General features: G+C 38.3%; 1 protein-coding gene across 1 annotated transcript in view; it reads left to right on the top strand.

The window, feature by feature from the left end:
• The window catches only part of SLC44A5 (solute carrier family 44 member 5), a 450883-nt gene that overhangs the window by 360982 nt on the left and 66091 nt on the right, over window positions 1-23810 (top strand). Inside the window, exon 5 of the mRNA XM_069594802.1 lies at window positions 3066-3150. Within this exon, the coding sequence (XP_069450903.1) occupies window positions 3066-3150 (85 nt within the window). The remainder of the gene's footprint in view (window positions 1-3065; window positions 3151-23810) is intronic.

The following is a 23810-nucleotide window of genomic DNA, read 5'->3' as shown; positions in this document are numbered from 1 at the left end:
GAGAAATGGATGTAATACATTTAGCATAATACTTGATATATGTAAGCATTTAATAAAGTGAAGCCTCTTATTAAGACACTGTTTCATCAATCTATAATTCCTTCCCTACTCCTGGTCACCTTCACGATTCCTTCTCAAATCCTAGTCATTTCCCAGTCTTTCCCAGGTCCCACCTTGTCTCCAAGTCTTCTATAGACCTTATTCTCTCATTTTCATGTGTTTGTTGAGAACTTTGACATAAACTAAACTGGTATTGACTTCTAGTACAGGACATACAGAGGTCATTTAGTAATTTCTCTAATTGGATGGCTGAGGATGACCACCACCAACAACAACAACAACAACAACTATTGCAGGTGTTACCACAACCCCTCAACCCCTCAGTCCTTCTAAGTTTGCTTGCAGCTATGGCGGATAGTTTCCTCATGCCCACTGACATGGCGGCATGAGCTGATGTTCTTCTATATGGTTCCTGAGAAGGTCCCCAGCATCACTGAGTCACCTCACTCACGACATTATCCCACTCACTAAGATGCCCTTTATTGACTTTGCTCCCTTCCCTGTCTCACTCTCTTCACTTTCACTTAACTAAAATCGCTTTGCTAATTAGCTACCTGCATCAGTGTTTGGTTTCCATGAAATCCAAGTAAGACAGGAACTTGCATTATTAGGTCCGCATTGTATGCCTAGTACCACATTAGGCATTCCACTTTATTTTCTTTCATATTCTCAGCATTCTTTGGGATTGGGTATTACTATAACCATTTTTAGTAACAAATTAGAAAGCCACAACTAAAACATTTCAGTGACTTTTTCAGGGTCATAAAAATATTAAGCAGCAAATGCTGCAATCCAAATGCTTCTTTCATTTCAGTTCAGTCACTCCATTGTGTCTGACTCTTTAAGACCCCATGGAATTCAGCGCACCAGGCTTTCCTGTCCATCACCAACTCCCAGAGCTTGTTCAAATTCTTATCCATTGAGTCAGTGATGCCGTCCAACCATCTCATCCTGATGCGAAGAACTGATTCATTGGAAAGACCCTGATGCTGGGAAAGTTTGGGAGGGGCAGGAGGAGAAGGGGACGACAGAGGATGAAATGGTTCTTTAGGCGCCCATTTTGAATTAAGCATGTAAAAAAGGACTAGAACATTTAGGGATAAAGTTTAAAGAAATGTATTACAGAAAATAGAGTTTGTAAAATTAGATCTCTTAGGTATCTGATGAACTAAGTTATAAAAACAGAATTTAATAAAACAGTGTCTAGAGACATTGTACATTGAACACTAAGTTGTCATTTAAATGCCTTATTTATAATCCACTTTCTTTATTCTGGGAGATGAAGATGGGAGAGAACTGCCTGAATGAGTCAGATTTTATAAGAAGGTATTTAGAAGATGAAACTGATTTAGTCTCTATGACATTGGAGAAAGAATTAGACAATGGAGACTTTTCTGGGTGCTTGGATACTAAAAGGAAAGACTTGGATGGATGATAAAAATTGAGAAAAATTTCTTTTCCATATTAAAATTCTCATTCAGAATTGATTTATTTTTATCTTTCCAAGTCACACAGGCAGTGTATATATGAGTGATTGAATTGTAACGCAAACTGTCAAATCCATTCAGTGTGGGTAAGGAGATAGCTGGGCAAATGTTAAAAGAAGCAAAGGACAAAGAGATAGGTTTTTCATATGCAGAGGCAAACGTTCGGTGACCAATGCATCTTCCAAATTTTTAGGAACAGTTTTTTTTTTTTTTTACTTTTTATTTTATATTGGGAGTATAACTGATAAAAATGTTGTGATAGTTTCAGGTGAACAGCAAAGAAACTCAGCCATACATATACATGGTTTCATTCTCCCACAAACTTCCGTGCCACATGAAAGTGTTAGTTGCTCAGTCGTGTCCGACTCTTTGTGACCTCATGGATTATAGCCTGCCAGGCTCCTCTGTCCATGGGATTCTCTAGGCAAGAATAGTGGAGTGGGTAGCCATTGCCTTCTCCAGGGGATCTTCCCAATCCAGGGAAGTTCCTAGGGAGATAGAAAGTGGCTCAGACAGTAAAGAGCCTGCCTGCAACGTGGGAAACCTGGGTTTGATCCCTGGGTTGGGAGATCTCCTAGAGAATGGAATGGCTACCCGCTCCAATATTTTTTCCTTGGAGGATTCCGTGACAGAGGAGCCTGATGGACTACAGTCTGTGGGGGTCACACAGAGTTGTACATTCCTGAACGACTAACACTTTCACTTTCAGGTTGCCACATAGAATTGCATTAATCGAATTAGAGAAATTATAAAAATTCAGTTAGAATTAGAGTATCTCCCAATTTAGCTAGCATATATTACTTTGTGTGGTTCTCTAATATAGCTGGTAAGTGTATAATTCTTAGAAAATAAGGATGATGAATTTATATGACCCTACCTAGCATCTTCAAAGAAAACAGAATCAAGTCTTCTATTTTATGAAGTTTGAAAACACTGGATATTTATAGGCAGTTTGAGATTATTAGACAAAATGTATACTGAATTTTTATTGTGTGTTACTTCAAATGTTGGCTACTGTTATCCTTTACAGTGTCATAACAGATCATAAACAACTAGCCAATTTGAATTGGGCATTATAGTTTCATTTCTTGAAATTTTGAAATGGTCTTCACTTATGTATAGCCTAAAAGAATTACATCATAGTATTTACTGTAGATTTATTAGCTCTGATATGAAATCATTTCATTTTGAGCCCTAGCAAAAGTGGCTTCTTGCCAACCAAGCATTTGTAGTGTGCCCTCTAATTCGCATTTTAATAAATGTCATTTTCTAAATGTGTTACCTCATGCTTTGGCTACAACCCAGATGAATCCTGAGAGAATAATAAATGTGCTTTCTGACTGATTCATCCGTATTTTATTTTGCTTTTCATTAAGAAATTACTCTTTGAAGAAAATCAATAATCTTTTGTGACTGAAGGGAGAGGTTAGTGTGTTGCAGTGGTGCATTCTAACTTCTCAAATCAGACTGCCTTTAGCCAGCTGTTGCTGATTGTTTTGTCTTTTCTTGTTCCTACAGCCTGGGTCAATGGTGACCCCAGAAGAGTGGCCTATCCTACAGACAGCCAGGGCTACTTTTGTGGCCAGAAGGGCACCCCCAATGAGTGAGTATGGCCACCTTGCTGATTTTACTGTCTAAGCTGGAATGTGGAAATCACTTTTGCATTAGTCCTACTTAAGACTTCATAAGAGGACTGAAATTCATGAAATAGGGCTTCCATCCTCTTTTACCCAGAGACAGTTTATAAGTAGGTGGGACATTTCATATTATTTGACTTAGACAAGATGTCATCATTCTGCAGAATTTTATTAAAATGCATGAAGACCCTGGTTAGTAAAAAATATAATTGTGATGGATAAATTGGACCAGTGAGCTTTATGAGAAGTCATATTTTAAAATGTATGAAATGAGCTATTGGAAGGCTGAGATATGAGTAGCTGCTAAAAAGCTAGACGGTACAGTAGTTAGAATAGTTTTTGTCACAGTTTCTATGGATAAACCATTCCATCTTTCAAAATGAGGGGCGCACCTTGAGCGTCTTCAATGAGTGGCAGGTGGGCTTTTCAAGACAGCTAGCCTGCTGCTGACAATAACCCTGAAGCTGAAACAAACAAGAAAGAATCTTCCATCAAATTCCTTTCTAATGTTAATCATAACAGAAGTTTTCATTTCTGAAAGTAAGTTTTCTATCTCTTCATCATAAAGAAAAAACAAAACAGAAACCCACATTTTTAGAAAAAAAAAATTCTTATTTCTCATTGGACGTTTTCTTTTCTAGTAATACCTGAGTTTTTATACGATCTCCTGATTCTTCATAACCAATTTAGTTTCTATAAAAGTTGGTAATGAAAGAGTAAAAAAAAAAAAAAAAAAAGAAACAACAGCTCTCTCTACCACCAGAAACAGCAAAAACAAGGCTCAGAATATTTCTCTTCTATTCCCATGTCACACAACTATAACTGTAGAGCTAATTATTCCAAGATATAAAACAGATTAAAAAAATAAGGTTAGGAAAGTGTTAACAAAATACAGGGAAGAATTATTATGGGCAATTAAGAAAACCAGAAATTTGGGTGAGGTTGAATGACATGATTTAATCATGTCAGGTTGAGTTTACGATATGTAAGTTGATGTCTACAAAGGTCCTCATTGCCTATTAGAGACAAGTAAATTACAAGCCAGGGTGGTAATTCTTAGCCTCAGTAACTCAAAAAATCCTAGACATTGCCAACAAAACCTTCACACTATGAAGGACAAAGAAAGCACCAGGTGGTAAAAAGATCATACAGATCTCTAAATCGCTAGTTCTTCAAAATAGGCTATCTTTAAAAGGGCTTCTGTAACAGTGTTTCCTGGACTTAAGCCAATGACCCACTTATTTTCAACAAAAATGGGATACCATAAATTTCAGTATATTAAAGATCATTCAAAGACAATCCTAGAGTAACACTGATATGTTCTTTAAAGTATTATTTGTAATAATAATATATTAGAAACTCTACAGATATCTAATAATATGTGGATGGCAGTAAATTGTGGCCCTTGTATTTAATAAACTATAATGGAGCCATTAAAAATCTGTATTGATAATTTTAAGAATTGATTATGTTAATTTTCCTCATAGTTTCTAGATTTTCTCATTATTGCGAAATTCAGGATTAAATTGAAGAAAGTAGGGAAAACCACTAGACCATTCAGGTATGACCTAAATCAAATCCCTTATAATTATACAGTGAAAGTGACAAATAGATTCAAGGGATTAGACCTGATAGAGTGCCTGAAGAACTATGGACGGAGGTACATATGAACATTGTACAAGAGGCAGTGATCAAAACCATCCTCAAGAAAAAGAAATGTAAAAACGCAAAATGGTTGTCTGACAAGCCCTTACAAATAGCTGAGAAAAGAAAAGACTCAAAAGGCAAAGGAGAAATGGAAAGATATACCCATTTGAATGCAGAGCTCCAAACAATAGCAAGGAGAGATAAGAAAGCCTTCCTCAGTGATCCATGCAAAGAAATAGAGGAAAACAATAGAATGGGAAAGATTAGAGATCTCTTCAAGAAAATTAGAGATACCAAGGGACCATTTCATGAGAAGATGGGCACCATAAAGGACAGAAATGATATGGACCTAACAGAAGCAGACGATATTAAGAAGAGGTGGCAAGAATACACAGAAGAACTGTACAAAAAAAGATTTTCACGACCCAGATAATCATGATGGTGTGATCACTCACCTAGAGCCAGACATCCTGGAATGTAAAGTCAAGTGGGCCTTAGGAAGCATCACTAAAACAAAGCTTGTGGAGGTAATGGAATTCCAGTTGAGCTATTTCAAATCCTGGAAGATGATGCTGTGAAAGTGCTGCACTCAATATGCCAACAAATCTGGAAAGCTCAGCAACGGCGACAAGACTGGAAAAGGTCAGTTTTCATTTCAATCCCAAGGAAAGGCAATGCCAAAGAATGCTCAAACTAACACACAATTGCACTCATCTCACATAATGCTTAAAATTCTCCAAGACAGCCAGGCTACAACAGTACATGAACCATGAGCTTCCAGATGTTCAAGCTGGATTTAGAAAAGGCAGAGGAACCAGAGATCAAATTGCCAACATCCATTGGATTATTGAAAAAGCAAGAGAGTTCCAGAAAAGCATGTACTTCTGCTTTATTGACTATGCCAAAGCCTTTGACTGTGTAGATCAAAAAAAAACTGTGGAAAATTCTGAAAGAGATGGGAATACCAGATCCCCTGACCTGCCTCTTGAGAAATCTCTATGCAGGTCAGGAAGCAACAGTTAGAACTGGACATGGAACAACAGACTTGTTCCAAATAGGAAAAGGAGTACGTCAAGGCTGTATGTTGTTCAGTTCATCTCAGTTCAGTTCAGTCGCTCAGTCGTGTCCAACTCTTTGCAACCCCATGAACCACAGCACGCCAGGCCTCCCTGTCCATCACCAACTCCCAGAGTTCAATCAGACTCACATCCATCGAGTCTATGATGCCATCCAGCCCTCTCATCCTTTGTCGTCCCCTTCACCTCCTGCCCCCAATCCCTCCCAGCATCAGAGTCTTTTACAATGAGTCAACTCTTCGCATGAGGTGGCCAAAGTACTGGAGTTTCAGCTTTAGCATCATTCCTTCCAAAGATATCCCAGGGCTGATCTCCTTCAGAATGGACTGGTTGGATCTCCCTGCAGTCCAAGGAACTCTCAAGAGTCTTCTCCAACACCATAGTTCAAAACCATCAATTCTTCGGCTCTAAGCTTTCCTCACAGTCCAACTCTCACATCCATATATGACCACTGGAAAAACCATAGCCTTGACTAGATGGACCTTTGTTGGCAAAGTAATGTCTCTGCTTTTGAATATGCTACCTAGGTTGGTCATAACTTTCCTTTCAAGGAGTAAGCGTCCTTTAATTTCATGGCTGCAGTCACCATCTGCAGTGATTTTTGGAGGCCCCAAAAATAAAGTCTGACACTGTTTCCACTGTTTCCCCATTTATTTCCCATGAAGTGATGGGACCAGATGCCATGATCTTTGTTTTCTGAATGTTGAGCTTTGATCCAACTTTTTCACTCTCCACTTTCACTTTCGTCAGGAGGCCTTTTAGTTCCTCTTCACTTTCTGCCATAAGGGTGGTGTCATCTACATATCTGAGGTTATTGATATTTCTCCTGGCAATCTTGATTCCAGCTTGTGCTTCTTCCAGCCCAGCATTTCTCATGATGTACTCTGCATATAAGTTAAATAAGCAGGGTGACAATATACAGCATTGACGTACTCCTTTTCCTATTTGAAACCAGTCTGTTGTTCCATGTCCAGTTCTAGTTGTTGCTTCCTGACCTGCATATAGGTTTCTCAAGAGGCAGGTCAGGTGGTCTGGTATTCCCTTCTCTTTCAGAATTTTCCACAGTTTATTGTGATCCACACAGTCAAAGGCTTTGGCGTAGTCAATAAAGCAGAAATAGATGTTTTTCTGGAACTCTCTTGCTTTTTCCATGATCCAGCGGATGTTGGCAATTTGATCTCTGGGTCCTCTGCCTTTTCTAAAACCAGCTTGAACATCTGGAAGTTCACGGTACACGTATCACTGAAGCCTGGCTTGGAGAATTTGGAGCATTACTTTACTAGCGTGTGAGATGAGTGCAATTGTTCGGTAGTTTGAGCATTCTTTGGCATTGCCTTTCTTTGGGATTGGAATGAAAACTGACCTTTTCGAATCTTGTGGCCACTGCTGAGTTTTCCAAATTTGCTGGCATATTGAGTGCAGCACTTTCACAGCATCATCTTTCAGGATTTGAAATAGCTCAACTGTTACCCTGCTTATTTAACTTATATTCATAGTATATCATGAGAAACACTGGGCTGGAAGAAGCACAAGCTGGAATCAAGATTGCCAGGAGAAATATCAATAACCTTAGATATGCAGAGACACCACCTTATGGCAGAAAGTGAAGAAGAACTAAAGAGCCTCTTGATGAACATGAAAGAGGAGAGTGAAAAAGTTGGCTTAAAGCTCAACATTCAGAAAATTAAGATCATTGCATCTGGTCCCATCACTTCATGGCAAATAGATGGGGAAACAATGAAAACAGTGACATACTTTACTTTGGGGCTCTAAAATCACTGCAGATGGTGACTGCAGCCATGAAATTAAAAGATGCTTGCTACTTGGAAGAAAAGTTATGAACAACCTAGACAAAATGTTAGAAAGCAGAGACATTGTCAACAAAGGTCCATCTATTCAAGGCTATGATTTTCCCAGTAGTCATGTATGGAGTGAGAGTTGGGCTATAAAGGAACCTGAGCACTGAATAATTGATACTTTTGAACTGTATTGTTGAAGAATATTCTTGAGGGTCCCTTGGACCACAAGGAGATCCAGCCAGTCCATCCTAAAGAGATCAGTCCTGGGTGTTCATTGGAAGGACTGATGTTGAAGCTGGAACTCCAATACTTTGGCCACCTAATGCAAAGAGCTGACTCATTTGAAAAGACCCTGATGCTGGGAAAGATTGAGGACAGGAGGAGAAGGGGATGACAGAGGATGAGATGGTTGAATGGCATCACTGACTCAATGGGCATGAGTTTGAGTAATCTCTGGAAGTTGTTGATGGATGAGAGGACTGGCATGTTGCAGTCCATGGGGTTGCAAAGAGTCGAACACAACTGAGTGAACTGAACTGAACTATGTTAATTTTCTTCATAGTTTATGGATTTTGTTTCATGATTATGATTGCCTTCCTCCTGAAAGTAACATTTAATTATATTTCTCCAGGATGTCTATGTTTATGACAATTTATAAATTGCTTAATACACTTGCAGTTTGTTTTTGTATATGGAATGAAGTAAGAATCAAACTTCCTTTTTTTTCCAGCTGTAAAGCCAATGATCTTAGAATAATTTGTTGAAAACTATGCTGTTTGTCCTGATTTCTGATAACACTATTATCATTTGGTAAATTGATATATATGTTTCTGAACCATCTATGCTTTTCAGTATACATATTTTAAGCCTCCCAATGTTTTAATTCTTATATAAATGTGTATTAATTTGAAAGGTTAACAGGTTATTTCAAATGTTTATGAGAGGTTTTAGTAGTTAATGAAAATATTTCTGAAAATATCACATTTCAATCATTAAAACAGTATGGAATTATCACAAAACTAGGCAGAAAGAAATAAATACCTTTACAAATATATATTTTGAATGTGATAAGGTGGGATTTCAAGTCAGTACCAAAGAATGGATTATTAAATAAGTGGTACTGAATCAACTGAAATGCTATTCATAAATATAAAATCAAACTGGATATTCATTGCATACCTTATGCCAAAATGAATACTTTCACTTGGAAATTTAAATACAAAATATATAGCCCAAAAAGTAACAGAAGAAAATGCAAGAGTGGGTTTATAGAATAATGGGGAAAACAACTTTTTCTAAACTTGACACCAAAGCCAGAAAATGTAACAAAGATGTTAAAGAATATTATGATACAATGTAAACCCACTTTAACCTACAAAGTGGTATATAAAGTTAAAAGGTAAGCAGAAATTCAGGAAAAAATGTTTTTCAACATATATATCTGACAAAGGATCAAAAGCTTTATTATATGAACTACTTTTACAAAATCAGAAAAGGAAAAGAAGCTAATTCAATGTAAAAGTTGGAAAAAGTATTAAAAACAAAATAACATGATATAATAACCAATAATAATAGAAAGTACTGTTCAATCCCAGTTTTTAAAGAAATGCAAATTAATAGATATTGTTGTTGTTCAGTCACTAAGTTGTGTTCAACACATTGTGACCCCATGAACTGCAGCACACCAGGCTCCTCTGTCCTCCACTATCTCACAGAGTTTGCTCAAATTCATGTCCATTGAGTAGGTAATGTTATTTAACCATCTCATCCTGTTCCACCCTCTACTCCTTTTGCCTTCAATATTTCCCAGCATCAGGGTCTTTTCCAATGAATCAGGTCTTCGCATCAAGTGGCCAAAGTACTGGAGCTTCAAATTCAGCATCAGTCCTTCCAATAAATATTCAGGGTTGATTTCCTCTAGGATTGACTGGTTTGATCCCCTTGGAGTTCAAGGAACTCTCAAGATTCTTCTCCAGCACCACAATTCAAAAGCATCAATTAATGTTCAACCTTTATGGTCCAGCTCTCATATCCATACATGACTACTGGAAAAACCATAACTTTGACTATACAGACTTTTGTTGGCAAAGTTATATCTCTGCTTTTTAGTACACTGTGTAGGTTTGTCGTAGCTTTCCTTCCAAGGAGCAAGTGTCTTTTAATTTCATGGCTGCAGTCACCATCCACAGTGATTTTGGAACCCAAGAAAATAAAATATCTAATTGCTTCCACTATTTTCCCTTCTATTTCCATGAAGTGATGAGACCAGATGCCATGATATTTGTTTTTGAATGTTGACTTTTTTTTTTAATTTTAAAATCTTTAATTCTTACATGCATTCCCAAACATGAACCCCCCTCCCACCTCCCTCCCCATAACATCTCTCTGGGTCATCCCCATGCACCAGCCCCAAGCATGCTGTATCCTGCATCAGACATAGACTGGCGATTAGATTCTTACATGATAGTATACATGTTAGAATGCCATTCTCCCAAATCATCCCACCCTCTCCCTCTCCCTCTGAGTCCAAAAGTCCATTATACACATCTGTGTCTTTTTTGCTGTCTTGCATACAGGGTCGTCATTGCCATCTTTCTAAATTCCATATATATGTGTTAGTATACTGTATTGGTGTTTTTCTTTCTGGCTTATTTCACTCTGTATAATCGGCTCCAGTTTCATCCATCTCATCAGAACTGATTCAAATGAATTCTTTTTAACGGCTAAGTAATACTCCATTGTGTATATGTACCACAGCTTTCTTATCCATTCGTCTAAGACCAGAAACTATAAAACTCTGAACACATGTAAGAATTAAAGATTTTAAAATTTTAAAAATAAAAAAATAAATAAATAAAACTCCTAGAGGAGAACATAGGCAAAACACTCTCAGACATAAATCACAGCAGGATCCTCTATGATCCACCTCCCAGAATTCTGGAAATAAAAGCAAAAATAAACAAATGGGATCTAATTAAAATTAAAAGCTTCTGCACAACAAAGGAAAATATAAGCAAGGTGAAAAGACAGCCTTCTGAATGGGAGAAAATAATAGCAAATGAAGCAACTGACAAACAACTAATCTCAAAAATATACAAGCAACTTACACAGCTCAATTCCAGAAAAATAAATGACCCAATCAAAAAATGGGCCAAAGAACTAAATAGACATTTCTCCAAAGAAGACATAGAGATGAATGTTGACTTTTAAGACAGCTTTTTTTACTGTCCTCTTTCACCCTCATCAAGAATCTCTTTAGTTCCTCTTCACTTTCTGCCATTAGAGTGACATCATCTGCATATCTGAGGTTGTTGATAATTCCTGGCAATCTTTATTCATCTTGTGATTCATCCAGCCTGGCATTTCAAATGATGTACTTTGCATAGAAGTTAAACAAGCAGGGTGACAAAATACAGCCTTGTCATACTCCTTTCCCAATTTTGAAGCAGTATGTTATTCCATGTCTGGTTCTAACTGTTGCTTCTTGGCCTGCTACAGGTTCTTCCAGAGACAGGTAAAGTGATCTGATCTCTAAGAATTTGCCACAGTTTTTTTGTGATCCAGAGTCAAAGGCTTTTGCATAGTCAATAAATCAGAAGTATACGTTTTTTCTGGAATTTCCTTGCTTTCTCCATGACCCAATAAATGTTGGCATTTTGATCTCTGGTTCCCCTGCCTATTTGAAACCCAGAATGTACCTCTCAGTGTTCTTGGTTCATGTACTGCTGAAGGCTAGCTTGAAGGATTCTGAGCATTACCTTTGTAGCATGTGAAATGAGTGTAATTGTATGTGGTTTGAACATTCTATGTCATTGCTCTTCTTTGGGATTGAAATGAAAACTGACCTTTTCCAGGCTGGTGGCCACTGCTGAGTTTTCCAAATCTGACATGTTGAGTGCAGCATGTTAGCAGCAGCATCTTTTAGGATTTGAAATAGCTCAGCTGGAATTCCATCACCTCCACTAACTTTGTAGTAATGCTTCCTAAGCCCCACTTGACTCCAGGATGAAGCTGTCAAATTAAAAAGATTAAAATTCCCAGGGTTGACCAACGCATGGGGAAGAATTCAAATTTTCTACTGGTTTTGGTGAAATATGATAAGATTTATCACAGTTTATCAACTGTTTATCAATTTGTATATTCTTTTTGATTCAGCACTTTTTCTCCTAGAAAGTTACCTAATGGAAATTTATATAAACTTTCCCAATGTTGAGGTACTCTGAAATAGTAATAATAAAATGGAAACAGCTAAGTGTCTGTTAAACTCTAAGGCTTCCACACAGCAAAGGAAATCATCAACAAAATGAAAAAGCAGGCTAGGAATGGTATAAAATGTTGGATAGGCAAAAAAATTCATTTGGTTTTTCCGTAAGATATTGCAGAAAAACCTGGACGTTTTAGACAACCCATTGTTTGTGAATCATACATCTGATGAGGGTTTAGTGACCAAAATTTATAAAGAATCCATGTAATTCAATAGCAAAAAAACAGTGAAACAAATGATTAAAAATTTAGCAGAGAATCTAAATAGACATTTTTACAAAGGAGACATACAGATGGCCAACAGCTATATGAAAATGTGCTCAACATCACTAATCATCAGCATATCAAACCATGAGTTATCATCTGATTAAAATGGCTATCATCAAAAAGACAAGAGAAAACAAGTGCTGGTAAGTATGTGGAAAAAAGGGAACCCTTGTGGATTTTTGGTGGGAATGTAAATTGTTGCAGCCACTATAGGAAACAGTATGAAGAGCTGCAAAAATTAAAAATAGAAGTACCACTGCTACTGCTGCTATTAAGTCACTTCCGTCGTGTCCGACTCTGTGTGACCCTATAGACGGCAGCCCACCAGGCTTCCCTGTCCCTGGGATTCTCCAGGCAAGAACACTGGAGTGGGTTGCCATTTACTTCTCCAATGAATGAAAGGGAAAAGTGAAAGTGAGGTTGCTCAGTCATGTCCGACTCTTAGCGACCCCATGGACTGCAGCCCACCAGGCTCCTCCATCCATGGGATTTTCCAGGCAAGAGTACTGGAGTGGGGTGCCATTGCCTTCTCCAGGAAGTACCACATGGTCCAACAATTCCACTTGGTACCTATCTAAAAGAAATTAAATCATTATCTTGAACAGATATGTGCACCCCCTTGTTCACTGAAGCACTATTATAAGCAGCACTGCTTACAATAGCCAAGTCTTAGAACCAGCCTAAGTGTCATTGGATCAGTATACAGATAAAGAAAATGTGATTTTATGCAAATAAACAAATTTAATTTTTAAAAAATCAGTCATAAGAAGAAGGAAATCTTGCCATTTGTGACAAGATAGATGGACCCTTAGTGCATTATGCTATGTGTTGTCAAGAAAAAATGAAGTAATAAAAACAAAAATGATTGACAGTTGCCAGAAGTGGGAGGTCTGAGTGTGGGAAAAGGGTCTAGGTGGTCAAAGGGTGCAAATTTCCAGTTATAAGTTTCTAGAGATGTAATGTACAGCAGAGGATGAGATGGTTAGCTTCATCAATTCAATGGACATGAATTTGAGCAAACCCAGAAGATAGTGGAGGACAGAAGAGCCTGGTACATTGCAGTCCATGAGGTTGCAAAGAGCCGGACGTGATTTAGTGACTGAGCAACGTGCTGTGATTCATGGGGTCGCAAAGAGTTGGACACGACTGAGCAACTGAACTGAACTGAACAACAGTGCATAACATGGATTTCCCAGGTGCCGCAGAAGTAAAGAATCCGCCTGCCCATGCAGCAGATGCAAGAGACATGGGTTCAATGTCTAGGTTGGGAAGGTCCCCTGGAGTAGGAAATGGCAACCCACTCCAGTGTTTTTGACTGGAAAATTCCATAGCAGAGGAGCTTAGTGGGCCGTAGTCCATGGGGTTGCAAAGAGTTGGACACTATAGAGCAAGCACACAGGTACAGTATGGCGAAGTCGTAGATGTAAACTAAACTTATTGTGGTAACTATTTTTCAATATATACATGTATTAAATGATTATCCTATATACCTTAAACTAAAACAGTGTTACATGTCAAGCATATCTCAATAAAACTGAAAAAAAAATCAAGAAGATCTAGACAAAAAAAAAAAAAAAAGAAATCCATGGATTTCTATCTCGTACGGTACAGTATGCTGGCTAAAGAGTAAAGTGTAATGCCTACAATTCCATCTGAAACATTACATTTACCTCCACTTTCTCTAGTTACTTTCTGGCACAAGACCCTAATTTAATGCCTTGGGTACTCACCACTACATGAATTTATCCTGAGTATTGATTTCACTTGTTTATCTTCCTCTTCTATAGTCAAAGTTCTTTGACATCAGGGACGTTCTTTTCTGTTTTGCTGTTGTATCCTCAACACTGCCTTGTAGTCGGTGCCTGGTATATTCCTTGTGAAATGAATCAGAATAAAGGGGTAGTACAAATAGGACACTGATTTGCTCCCAAGATGGAGATAAAGTTCTTATGAATCAGATTCTCCTATCAGCACTGCTAAGTAGGTGTCATTATTTTACTCTGACTTTCAAAATTTGAAAGCAAATTCAGATAGGTTAAAATATGCATTCAGGGTCAACTGACTACTCAGAGGCAAAAGTAGCATGTTCTAACCCGCAGTTCTGTGCTGCTTAGGTTGGCACATTGATAGAGCTGCAGGGAAATTGGTTTTCGATGTTCCATATTTAATCCATGTTCTATGTTTAATTTGACATTCAGATTTGCAATTCTTCTCTCATTCCCTGTTGATTGCATAGTTCTTAGGATCAGTTCAGTTCAGTCACTCAGTCGTGGCTGACCCTATGAGACCCCATGAACCGCAGCATGCCAGGCCTCTCTGTCCATCACCAACTCCCAGAGTTCACTCAAACTCATGTCCCTTGAGTCGGTGATGCCATCCAACCATCTCATCCTCTGTCATCCCTTCCTCCTCCTGCCCTCAATATTTCCCAGCATCTGGATCTTTTCAATGAGTCAGTTCTTTGCATCAGGTGGCCAAAGTATTGGAGTTTCAGCTTCAACATCAGTCCTTCCAATGAACACCCGGGACTAATCTCCTTTAGGATGGACTGGTTGGATCTCCTTGCAGTCCAAGGGACTCTCAAGAGTCTTCTCCAACTCCACAGTTCAAAAGCATCAATTCTTCAGCACTCAGCTTTCTTCACAGTCCAACTTTCACATCCATACATGACCACTGGAAAAACCATAGTCTTGACTAGACAGACCTTTGTTGACAAACTGTTGTCTCTGCTTTTTAATATGCTCTCTAGGTTGGTCATAACTTGCCTTCCAAGGAGTAAGCGTCTTTTAATTTCATGGCTGCAATCACCATCTGCAGTGATTTTGGAGCCCCCCAAAATAAAGTCTGACACTTTCCACTGTTTCCCCGTCTATTTGCCATGAAGTGATGGGACCAGATGCCATGATCTTTGTTTTCTGAATGTTGAGCTTTAAGCCAACTTTTTCACTCTCCTCTTTCACATTCATCAAGAGGCTCTTTAGTTCTTCTTCATTTTCTGCCATAAGGGTGGTGTCATCTGCATATTTGAGGTTATTGATATTTCTCCTGGCAATCTTGATTCCAGCTTGTGCTTCTTCCAGCCCAGTGTTTCTCATGATGTACTATGCATATAAGTCAAATAAGCAGGGTGTCAATATACAGCCTTGCCGTACTCCTTTTCTTATTTGGAACCAGTCTGTTGTTCCATGTCCAGTTCTAACTGTTGCTTCCTGACCTGCATACAGGTCAGGTAGTCTGGCATTCCCATCTCTTTAAGAATTATCCACAGTTTATTGTGATCCACACAGTCAAAAGCTTTGGTATAGTCAATAAAGCAAAACTAGATGTTTTTCTGGAACTCTCTTGCTTTTTCAATAATCCGACAGATGTTGGCAATTTGATCTCTGTTTCTACTGCCTTTTCTAAAACCAGCTTGAACATATGGATGTTCATAGTTCACGTATTGCTGAGGCCTGGCTTGGAGAATTCTGAGCATTACTTTTCTAGTGTGGACATGAGTGCAATGGTGGAGTAGTTCGAGCATTCTTTGGCATTGCCTTTCTTTGGGTCAGTTCAGTTCAGTCGCTCAGTCATGTCCAGCTCTTTGCGACCCCATGAATTGCAGCACGCCAGGCCTTCCTGTCCATCACCAACTCCTGGAGTTCACTCAAACTCACCTCCATCAAGTCAGTGATACCATCCAGCCATCTCATCCTCTGTCGTCCCTTTTTCCTCCTATCCCCAATCTCTCCAGCATCGGAGTCTTTTCCAATGAGTCAACTCTTCGCATGATGTGACCAAAGTACTGGAGTTTCAGCTTTAGCATCATTCCCTCCAGAGAAATCCCAGGGCTGATCTCCTTCAGAATGGGTTGGTTGGATCTCCTTGCAGTCCAAGGGACTCTTAAGAGTCTTCTCCAACACCACAGTTCAAAAGCATCAATTCTTTGGCTCTCAGCTTTCTTCACAGTCCAACTCTCACATCCATATATGACCACTGGAAAAACCATAGCCTTGACTAGACGGACCTTAGTCAACAAAGTAATGTCTCTGCTTTTGAATATGCTATCTAGGTTGGTCATAACTTTCCTTCCAAGGAGTAAGCGTCCTTCAATTTCATGGCTGCAGTCACCATCTGCAGTGATTTTGGAGCCCCCCAAAATAAAGTCTGACACTGTTTCCACTGTTTCCCCATCTATTTCCCATGAAGTGATGGGACCAGATACCATGATCTTTGTTTTCTGAATGTTGAGCTTTAAGCCAACTTTTTCACCCTCCTCTTTCACTTTCATCAAGAGGCTCTTTCGTTCCTCTTCACTTTCTGCCATACGGTGGTGTCATCTGCATATCTAAGGTTATTGATATTTCTCCCAGCAATCTTGATTCTACCTTGTGCTCTTCCAGCCCAGCATTTCTCATGATGTACCCTGCATATAAGTTAAATAAGCAGGGTGACAATATACAGCCTTGACGTACTCCTTTTCCTATTTGGAACCAGTCCGTTGTTCCATGTCCAGTTCTAACTGTTGCTTCCTGACCTGCATATAGGTTTCTCAAGAGGCAGGTCAGGTGGTCTGGTATTCCCATCTCTTTCAGAATTTTCCACAGCAAATTTGGAAAACTCAGCAGTGACCACAGGACTGGAAAAGGTCAGTTTTCATTCCAATCCTAAAGAAGGCAATGCCAAAGAATGCTCACACTACCGCACAATTGCACTCATCTCACACACTAGTAAAGTAATGCTCCAAATTCTCCAAGCCAGGCTTCAGTAATACGTGAACCATGAACTTCCAGATGTTCAAGCTGGTTTTAGAAAAGGTAGAGGAACCAGAGATCAAATTTCCAACATCCGCTGGATTGTGGAAAAAGCAAGAGAGTTCCAGATAACCATCTATTTCTGCTTTATTGACTACGCCAAAGCCTTTGACTGTGTGGATCACAGTAAACTGTGGAAAAATCTTTGGGTCAGCAGTCCCTTAATTAATTGCAGTGTCATAGGGAATTTAAATATCTTTGACCATCATTGCTAAATAGTTCCTTAAGTAATTAGCCCAGACTCAAATTAAACAAAAGTTGTATTATGTTATTTTTTATTTGTTTTTGAAGCAAAAGTGCTTCCATATAAGAACAGGAAAACATGGGACAACCCACATTGTCCAAACAAATGCACCTCATTTCAGAAAAAACACTTGAATTCAGACCATCATGAAAGCCAGGAGAATACTGTCCTTCCATAATGATGTATAATGAATGAAACATTATTCTTTGGGAAAGTGCTTGAAGCAGACACCAAACATTGTCTTAACCTCCTCTTCTTTTCCCTCCTCCACTAAAAAATAAATAGACCAAGCAGAAAAAAAGTACCATTATTAGAAATGAATGTGTGTGTATGTATGTTCATTTGCAGATGAAATCGATCTTTGGTAGGATGTGTAAGCAGTTTAGACAGTCGGAACATTTGGGTCCAGGACATACTTGTTAGACTGTAACAGAACATTTGTAGTCATTAATTTCATGATTAATGAAATAACTGAGCTTAAAATTCTATGCGTAGAGATGGTGTAATAGTGTTTGGGATAGAATCTATTGGTTCTGTGCTTCGTTTATCCATGCCTAATCAAAAGGATTCCAAAGGAAAAACTGGGACTTTTCAAAAATGCTGAAGGATCTAAACTCTAAGTGAAATGGGGTGCTTTTTTGATATGTGTGACTTTCTCTGACTTTTGGGTTGCAGGGAAGTTATTCACGATACTCCGGTATGATCCTTTTCTTTGGGATTTCTACTAAATTGCAAGAACTCGATTGGTTTTGATGCCACCTTCTGGCTACTACAAAAACTTCGGTTTATAAAATGTGGGTTGAAAACACTTTGAACACTCTCTAATACAGCCCAATTGCCAAATTAGACAGACTGAAATACCCATCATACCCATATACAGTTCAGAAAGGGAAACAGGAAAGATTAGGAGGATAAAACTTCCATTTAAAATTTGCATTAATTTGACATCTAAGTGAAAGAGTAACTTTATCTGCAATTCACTGAAGAAACTCTTACAAAATGGCAAAGAGTTCTCACAGATCTGTTTGAACATTCTACAAGCCCAGATTTGCCACTTGGTTTAGTTTTGAAAATCTGTATCAAAATAATATATGCCTGTGGAAGTAAACCAAACAATAATGAAGAGCTTATAATAACGGCAATAAAAGCCATGGTCTCCTGTCTTAAGATTCCTTACCCACAGTTTCATTCCACAAGATAATTTCTCCTCTTTCTGGTTGCTTTAGACACTTCAGGTTGCTACAACAGAAGACCATAGACTAAGCTTGTAAACAACAAAAACTTACATCTCACAGTTCTGGGGATTGGAAGCTCGTGATCAGGTGTCAGCTTGGTCAGTTTCTTGGAGAGGGTCCATTCCCTGATTTGACATCTTTATTACACATCCTCAAATGGGGGAAAGGATTAGCGAGATCTCTGGGTCTCTTTTATCAGTGCGCTAATCCCATTTATGAGGGCTACACCCTCCTGACCTAACCACCTGCAAAGGCCCCATCTCCTAATAACCATCACATTGGGGGGTTGATTTTAACATATAACTTTGGGGGGAATAAATACTGGTCTTAGTTCTTCTGGAAGTTTTTTGCATAACGTTGAATCATATTCTTATTCTTTCATTTCATGCTTTATTAATTTTAGATAGTATCCATTGATAGCCTGCTATGAAAAATAGAAGATTTAACTCATGTACTTTATGTTTTCCTGATCTTCCTCCTCCTTCCATGTTTGATAGTTAAATTATTACCTTTAGATTTTCTTATAGTTACTTTCATGACTTTACATAGTATGCTGAGTCTCTGTTGCTTCTGTTGTCAGAGTCTTGACTCCTCTTTATGTAAGAAGAGGGTATTATCCCCACTACCATTCTCCATCTTTCTTTTCCATTCCTCTTTCTACTTTCTTTTTTTAAAATTTTTACTGGAGTATAGTTGATTTGCAATGATATATTAATTTCAGGTGCACAGGAAAGTGAGTCAATTATATATATATATATATATACATATATACATTCTTTTTTTTGTTTTTTTATTTTTTTAATTTTAAAATCTTTAATTCTTACATGTGTTCCCAAACATGAACCCCCCTCCCACCTCCCTCCCCATATATACATTCTTTTTAGATTATTTTCCCATATAGACCATTACAGAGTGTTGAGTAAAGTTCCCTGTGCTATACAATGTGTTTATTAGTTATCAGTTTTATATATCAATCCCAATCTCCCAATTTATCCCTTCTCCCCCTCCCCCCCATCTTCTGGTAACCATACATTTGTTTTCTACATCTCTATCTCTATTTTGTAGATAAATTCATTTGTACCCTTTCTTAAAATACCACATATAAGTGATACATTATATAGTATTTGTATTTCTCTGTCTGACTTACTTTACTCAATATGAGACTCTCTAGGTCCATCTATATAGTTACAAATGGCATTATTTCATTTGTTATGGCTGAGTAATATTCCACTGTATACACACACCACGTCTTCTTTATCTATTCCTCTGTTGATGTACATTTAGGTTGCTTCCATGTCGTGGTTATTGTGAATAGTGCTGCTGTGAGCGTTCCTCTTTCTATGTTTACTCTTTACCTGATTGAGTTTGTAATAAAGTTCAATTCTGCAACTTCATCAGAATTGTTCATATTCTATTGGTAGATTAACTCTAAAAGTTTTAGAAATAAGACTTGTACTTTGTAATAGCTATTTAAAGTTTATTCACTGTCTGGCCATTACATTTTCATTTCTACTGTGTCCCTGATATCAAAGCCAAATTTTACACTTTATTTGCAGCTTAGCATCATTCTCCATTTTAGTGTATTTTGACTTAGAGCAATGACATTCTTACATGTTTTATTTGCCAGCAAGATCAGGACAATAGTTTTCTGCCTTTCCAACCCCACTATTTTGTAAGGGCTCCCTCTTAAGTTTCTGCTTTTTGTTCCACTCAGCACTAGGCAAATTTTAGGCTCAGTGCATAGCTTTAATTCTGAGACTTATCTCCCTCATTAGATTGGACCCTGCTGCTAGACTTAGCAAATAAAAGAATGCTCAGTTAACTTTAGATTTCAGATAAACAGAAGGATTTTTGTTTAGCCTGAATTTGTGCCATGAACTTTTTTCTATATCCCAGCTTGTCTTTTTCCTTTGTTGACACTCTTGTTTTGATGGGGAACATTCTTGACTATCTTTGTAAGATAAGAAAGCATAGAAAGATAAATCCTTGGAAATGTTTTTCTTCTCCCTCTTTACAACTGATTGATGGTCGAGCTTTAGAGATGTAGCTTGAAAGACAATTCCTGGCAGAAATTTTAAGATGTTATTCTATTGTTTTTGGCATCCAGTCTGTCTAATGTTAGTCTGATTCACATACCTTGTGGTAAAATCATTTTTTCTGTTTTGAAAGATTTTTCCTTTGGGAAAGCATTTAAAATTATTTATTTTGGGTGTTCTGAAATCTCACAATTCAATGTAGGTCTTACTTTTAAAAAAAAATCTTTTTGTCTAATCTTTGATGGGTCCTTTAATTCTAAAGAACTATGACTCATCACCTCTGAAAAATTTTCTTCAGTTATTTCTTTTCTATTTTTATTCTTTCCATTTGTCTTTTTGAAACTCTGTTATTCGTAACCTGGACCTCCTTGATTGGTCTCAATACCTTTTTTTCCCCCTTATATTTTCCATTTATGACTTTTTATTCTGTATTCTAAAAGATTTTGTCAAGTTTTTCCAGTTCTGCCTTTGATTTTTAGCTTTTGTTAATCATGTTTTTAGTCTCTTAAAGCCCTCTTGTTTTCTAATTGTTTATAATAACATAGTATTTTTATTTATGAATAATCTGATTGAATCTCTCTGAAAATACTGTTTTTTAAAGGTCGCTTCTATGCTCTGAATCATTTTTAATTTATCCAGCATTGCTTTTTGTTTGTTTATTTTAGTCTTTCCTTTCATTTTCTGATTTCTCTTAAATTCCTGGTGCTACTTTATAATCCATTTTTACTATAGAAAGAATTGGGTTACTTGTGTGAATTTGCTCAGCCGCTGTGTCACTGGGTCAGTTTTTCCAAGGAGACCTCTGCCTAGTATGGGATAGGAACACTGTATTAGCTATTAGATTTCACTACCACATGAACTGGTGTGAAGCTAACTGTCCGACATGGACTTTTAAAATGCCAGAATATGAAGGATTGTAGACTGGGGTATCCAATTTCGCAAAGGCCCTTGCTATCATTCAACAAAAGAGGCCTTTGTTTTTGCCTGTTTTTCCTGGATCCTAGAAGTCTTAAGTGTAGGACTATGGGGGAAGCACAGAGGTGCTGATTTGTACTGTAGACCTGTATATAAACCTTTAATTAATCTTTTCACTTTCGACCACATTTCTCACTTTTGAGTCCAGAATGTATCATGCTTTCTAACAGGCGTATCATATCCCACCCTTTTTGTATATTTTCTACAGTGCATTCATCACTCAACACACTTCTCATATGCTCTTCATTTTCCAGAAATTATTGACCTCTCATGTGCAGTTGTGAGCAGATCCCATCCTGCACATCCTTAGTTGGTATGGCAGTGTTTATCCCTATCCGTATTTTTATTTTTCTGTTACCGTGTATCTCAGGAAGGAAAGAGATGGGCTTAAGTGAACCTTACCTCATCTTGAACTAGTAGTTTGTAGTTGCTTCTATTTTATTGTTTCATCATAGAAATATAATTCAAATTAAATAATGAGTTACTAAGAGGTAGCAAGAATACACAGAAGAACTATACAAAAAAGATCTTCACGACCAAGAAAATCATGATGGTGTGATCACTCACCTAGAGCCAGACATCCTGGAATGTGAAGTCAAGTGGGCCTTTAGAAAGCATCACTACAAACGAAGCTAGTGGAGGTGATGGAATTCCAGTTGAGCTATTTCAGATCCTGAAAGATGATGCTGTGAAAGTGCTGCACTCAATATTCCAGCAAATTTGGAAAACTCAGCAGTGGCCACAGGACTGGAAAAGACCAGTTTTCATTCCAATCCCAAAGAAAGGCAGTGCCAAAGAATGCTCAAACTACTGCACAATTGCACTCATCTCACACGCTAGTAAAGGAATGCTCAAAATTCTCAAAGCCAGGCTTCAACAATACATGAACCATGAACTTCCAGATGGTTAAGCTGGTTTTAGAAAAGGCAGAGGAACCAGAGATCAAATTGCCAACATCTGCTGGATCATGGAAAAAGCAAGAGAGTTCCAGATAAACATCTATTTAAATGGCAAACCACTCCAGTATTCTTGCCTGGAGAATCCCATGGATGGAGGAGCCTGGTGGGCTACAGTACACGGGGTCACAAAGAGTCGGACATGACTGAGCGACTTCACTCACTCACTCACTTCTGTTTTATTGACTATGCCAAAGCCTTTGTGTGGATCACAATAAACTGTGGAAAATTCTGAGAGAGATGAGAATACCAGACCACCTGACCTGCTTCTTGAGAAACCTGTATGCAAGTCAGGAAGCAACAGTTAGAACTGGACATGGAACAGCAGACTGGTTCCAAATAGGAAAAGGAGTACATCAAGGCTATATATTGACACCCTGCTTATTTAACTTATACACAGAGTACATCATGAGAAATGCTGCGCTGGAAGAAGCACAAGCTGGAATCAAGATTGCCGGGAGAAATATCAATAACCTCAGATATGCAGATGACACCACCCTTATGGCAGAAAGTGAAGAGGAACTAAAAATCCTCTTGGTGAAAGTGAAAGAGGAGAGTGAAAAAGTTGGCCTAAAGCTCAACATTCAGAAAATGAAGATCATGGCATCCGGTCCCATCACGTCATGGCAAATAGATGGGGAAACAGTGGAAACAGTGTCAGACTTTATTTTGAGGGGCTCCAAAATCACTGCAGATGGTGATTGCAGCCATGAAATTGAAGGACGCTTACTCCTTGGAAGGAAAGTTATGACCAACCTAGATAGCATATTGAAAAGCAGAAACATTACTTTGCCAACAAAGGTCCATCTAGTCAAGGCTATGATTTTTCGAGTGGTCATGTATGGATGTGAAAGTTGGACTGTGAAGAAAGCTGAGTGCCGAAGAATTGATGCTTTTGAACTGTGGAGTTGGAGAAGACTCTTGAGAGTCCCTTGGACTGCAAGGAGATCCAACCAACCCATTCTGAAGGAGATCAGCCCTGGGATTTCTCTGGAGGGAATGATGCTGAAGCTGAAACTCCAGTACTTTGGCCCCCTCATGCGAAGAGTTGACTCATTGGAAAAGACTCTGATGCTGGGAGGGATTGGGGCCAGCAGGAGAGGGGGACGACAGAGGATGAGATGGCTGGATGGCATCACTGACTCAATGAACGTGGGTCTGAGTGAACTCCAGGAGTTGGTGATGAACAGGGAGGCCTGGCACACTGCGATTCATGGGGTCACAAAGAGTCGGACATCACGGAGCGACTGAACTGAATGAGTTACTTCCTTAATCACTTTTGCAGAATTATTCCTCTCCAATCATTAATTACCATTTGGCTTCCCTGATGCCTCA

Source organism: Ovis canadensis, chromosome 1 (genome assembly GCF_042477335.2).
Source record: "Ovis canadensis isolate MfBH-ARS-UI-01 breed Bighorn chromosome 1, ARS-UI_OviCan_v2, whole genome shotgun sequence".
Classification (NCBI taxonomy): Eukaryota; Metazoa; Chordata; class Mammalia; order Artiodactyla; family Bovidae; genus Ovis; species Ovis canadensis.
Note: the sequence above shows the minus strand (reverse complement) of the source record. Positions and strands in the feature narration are given on the sequence as shown.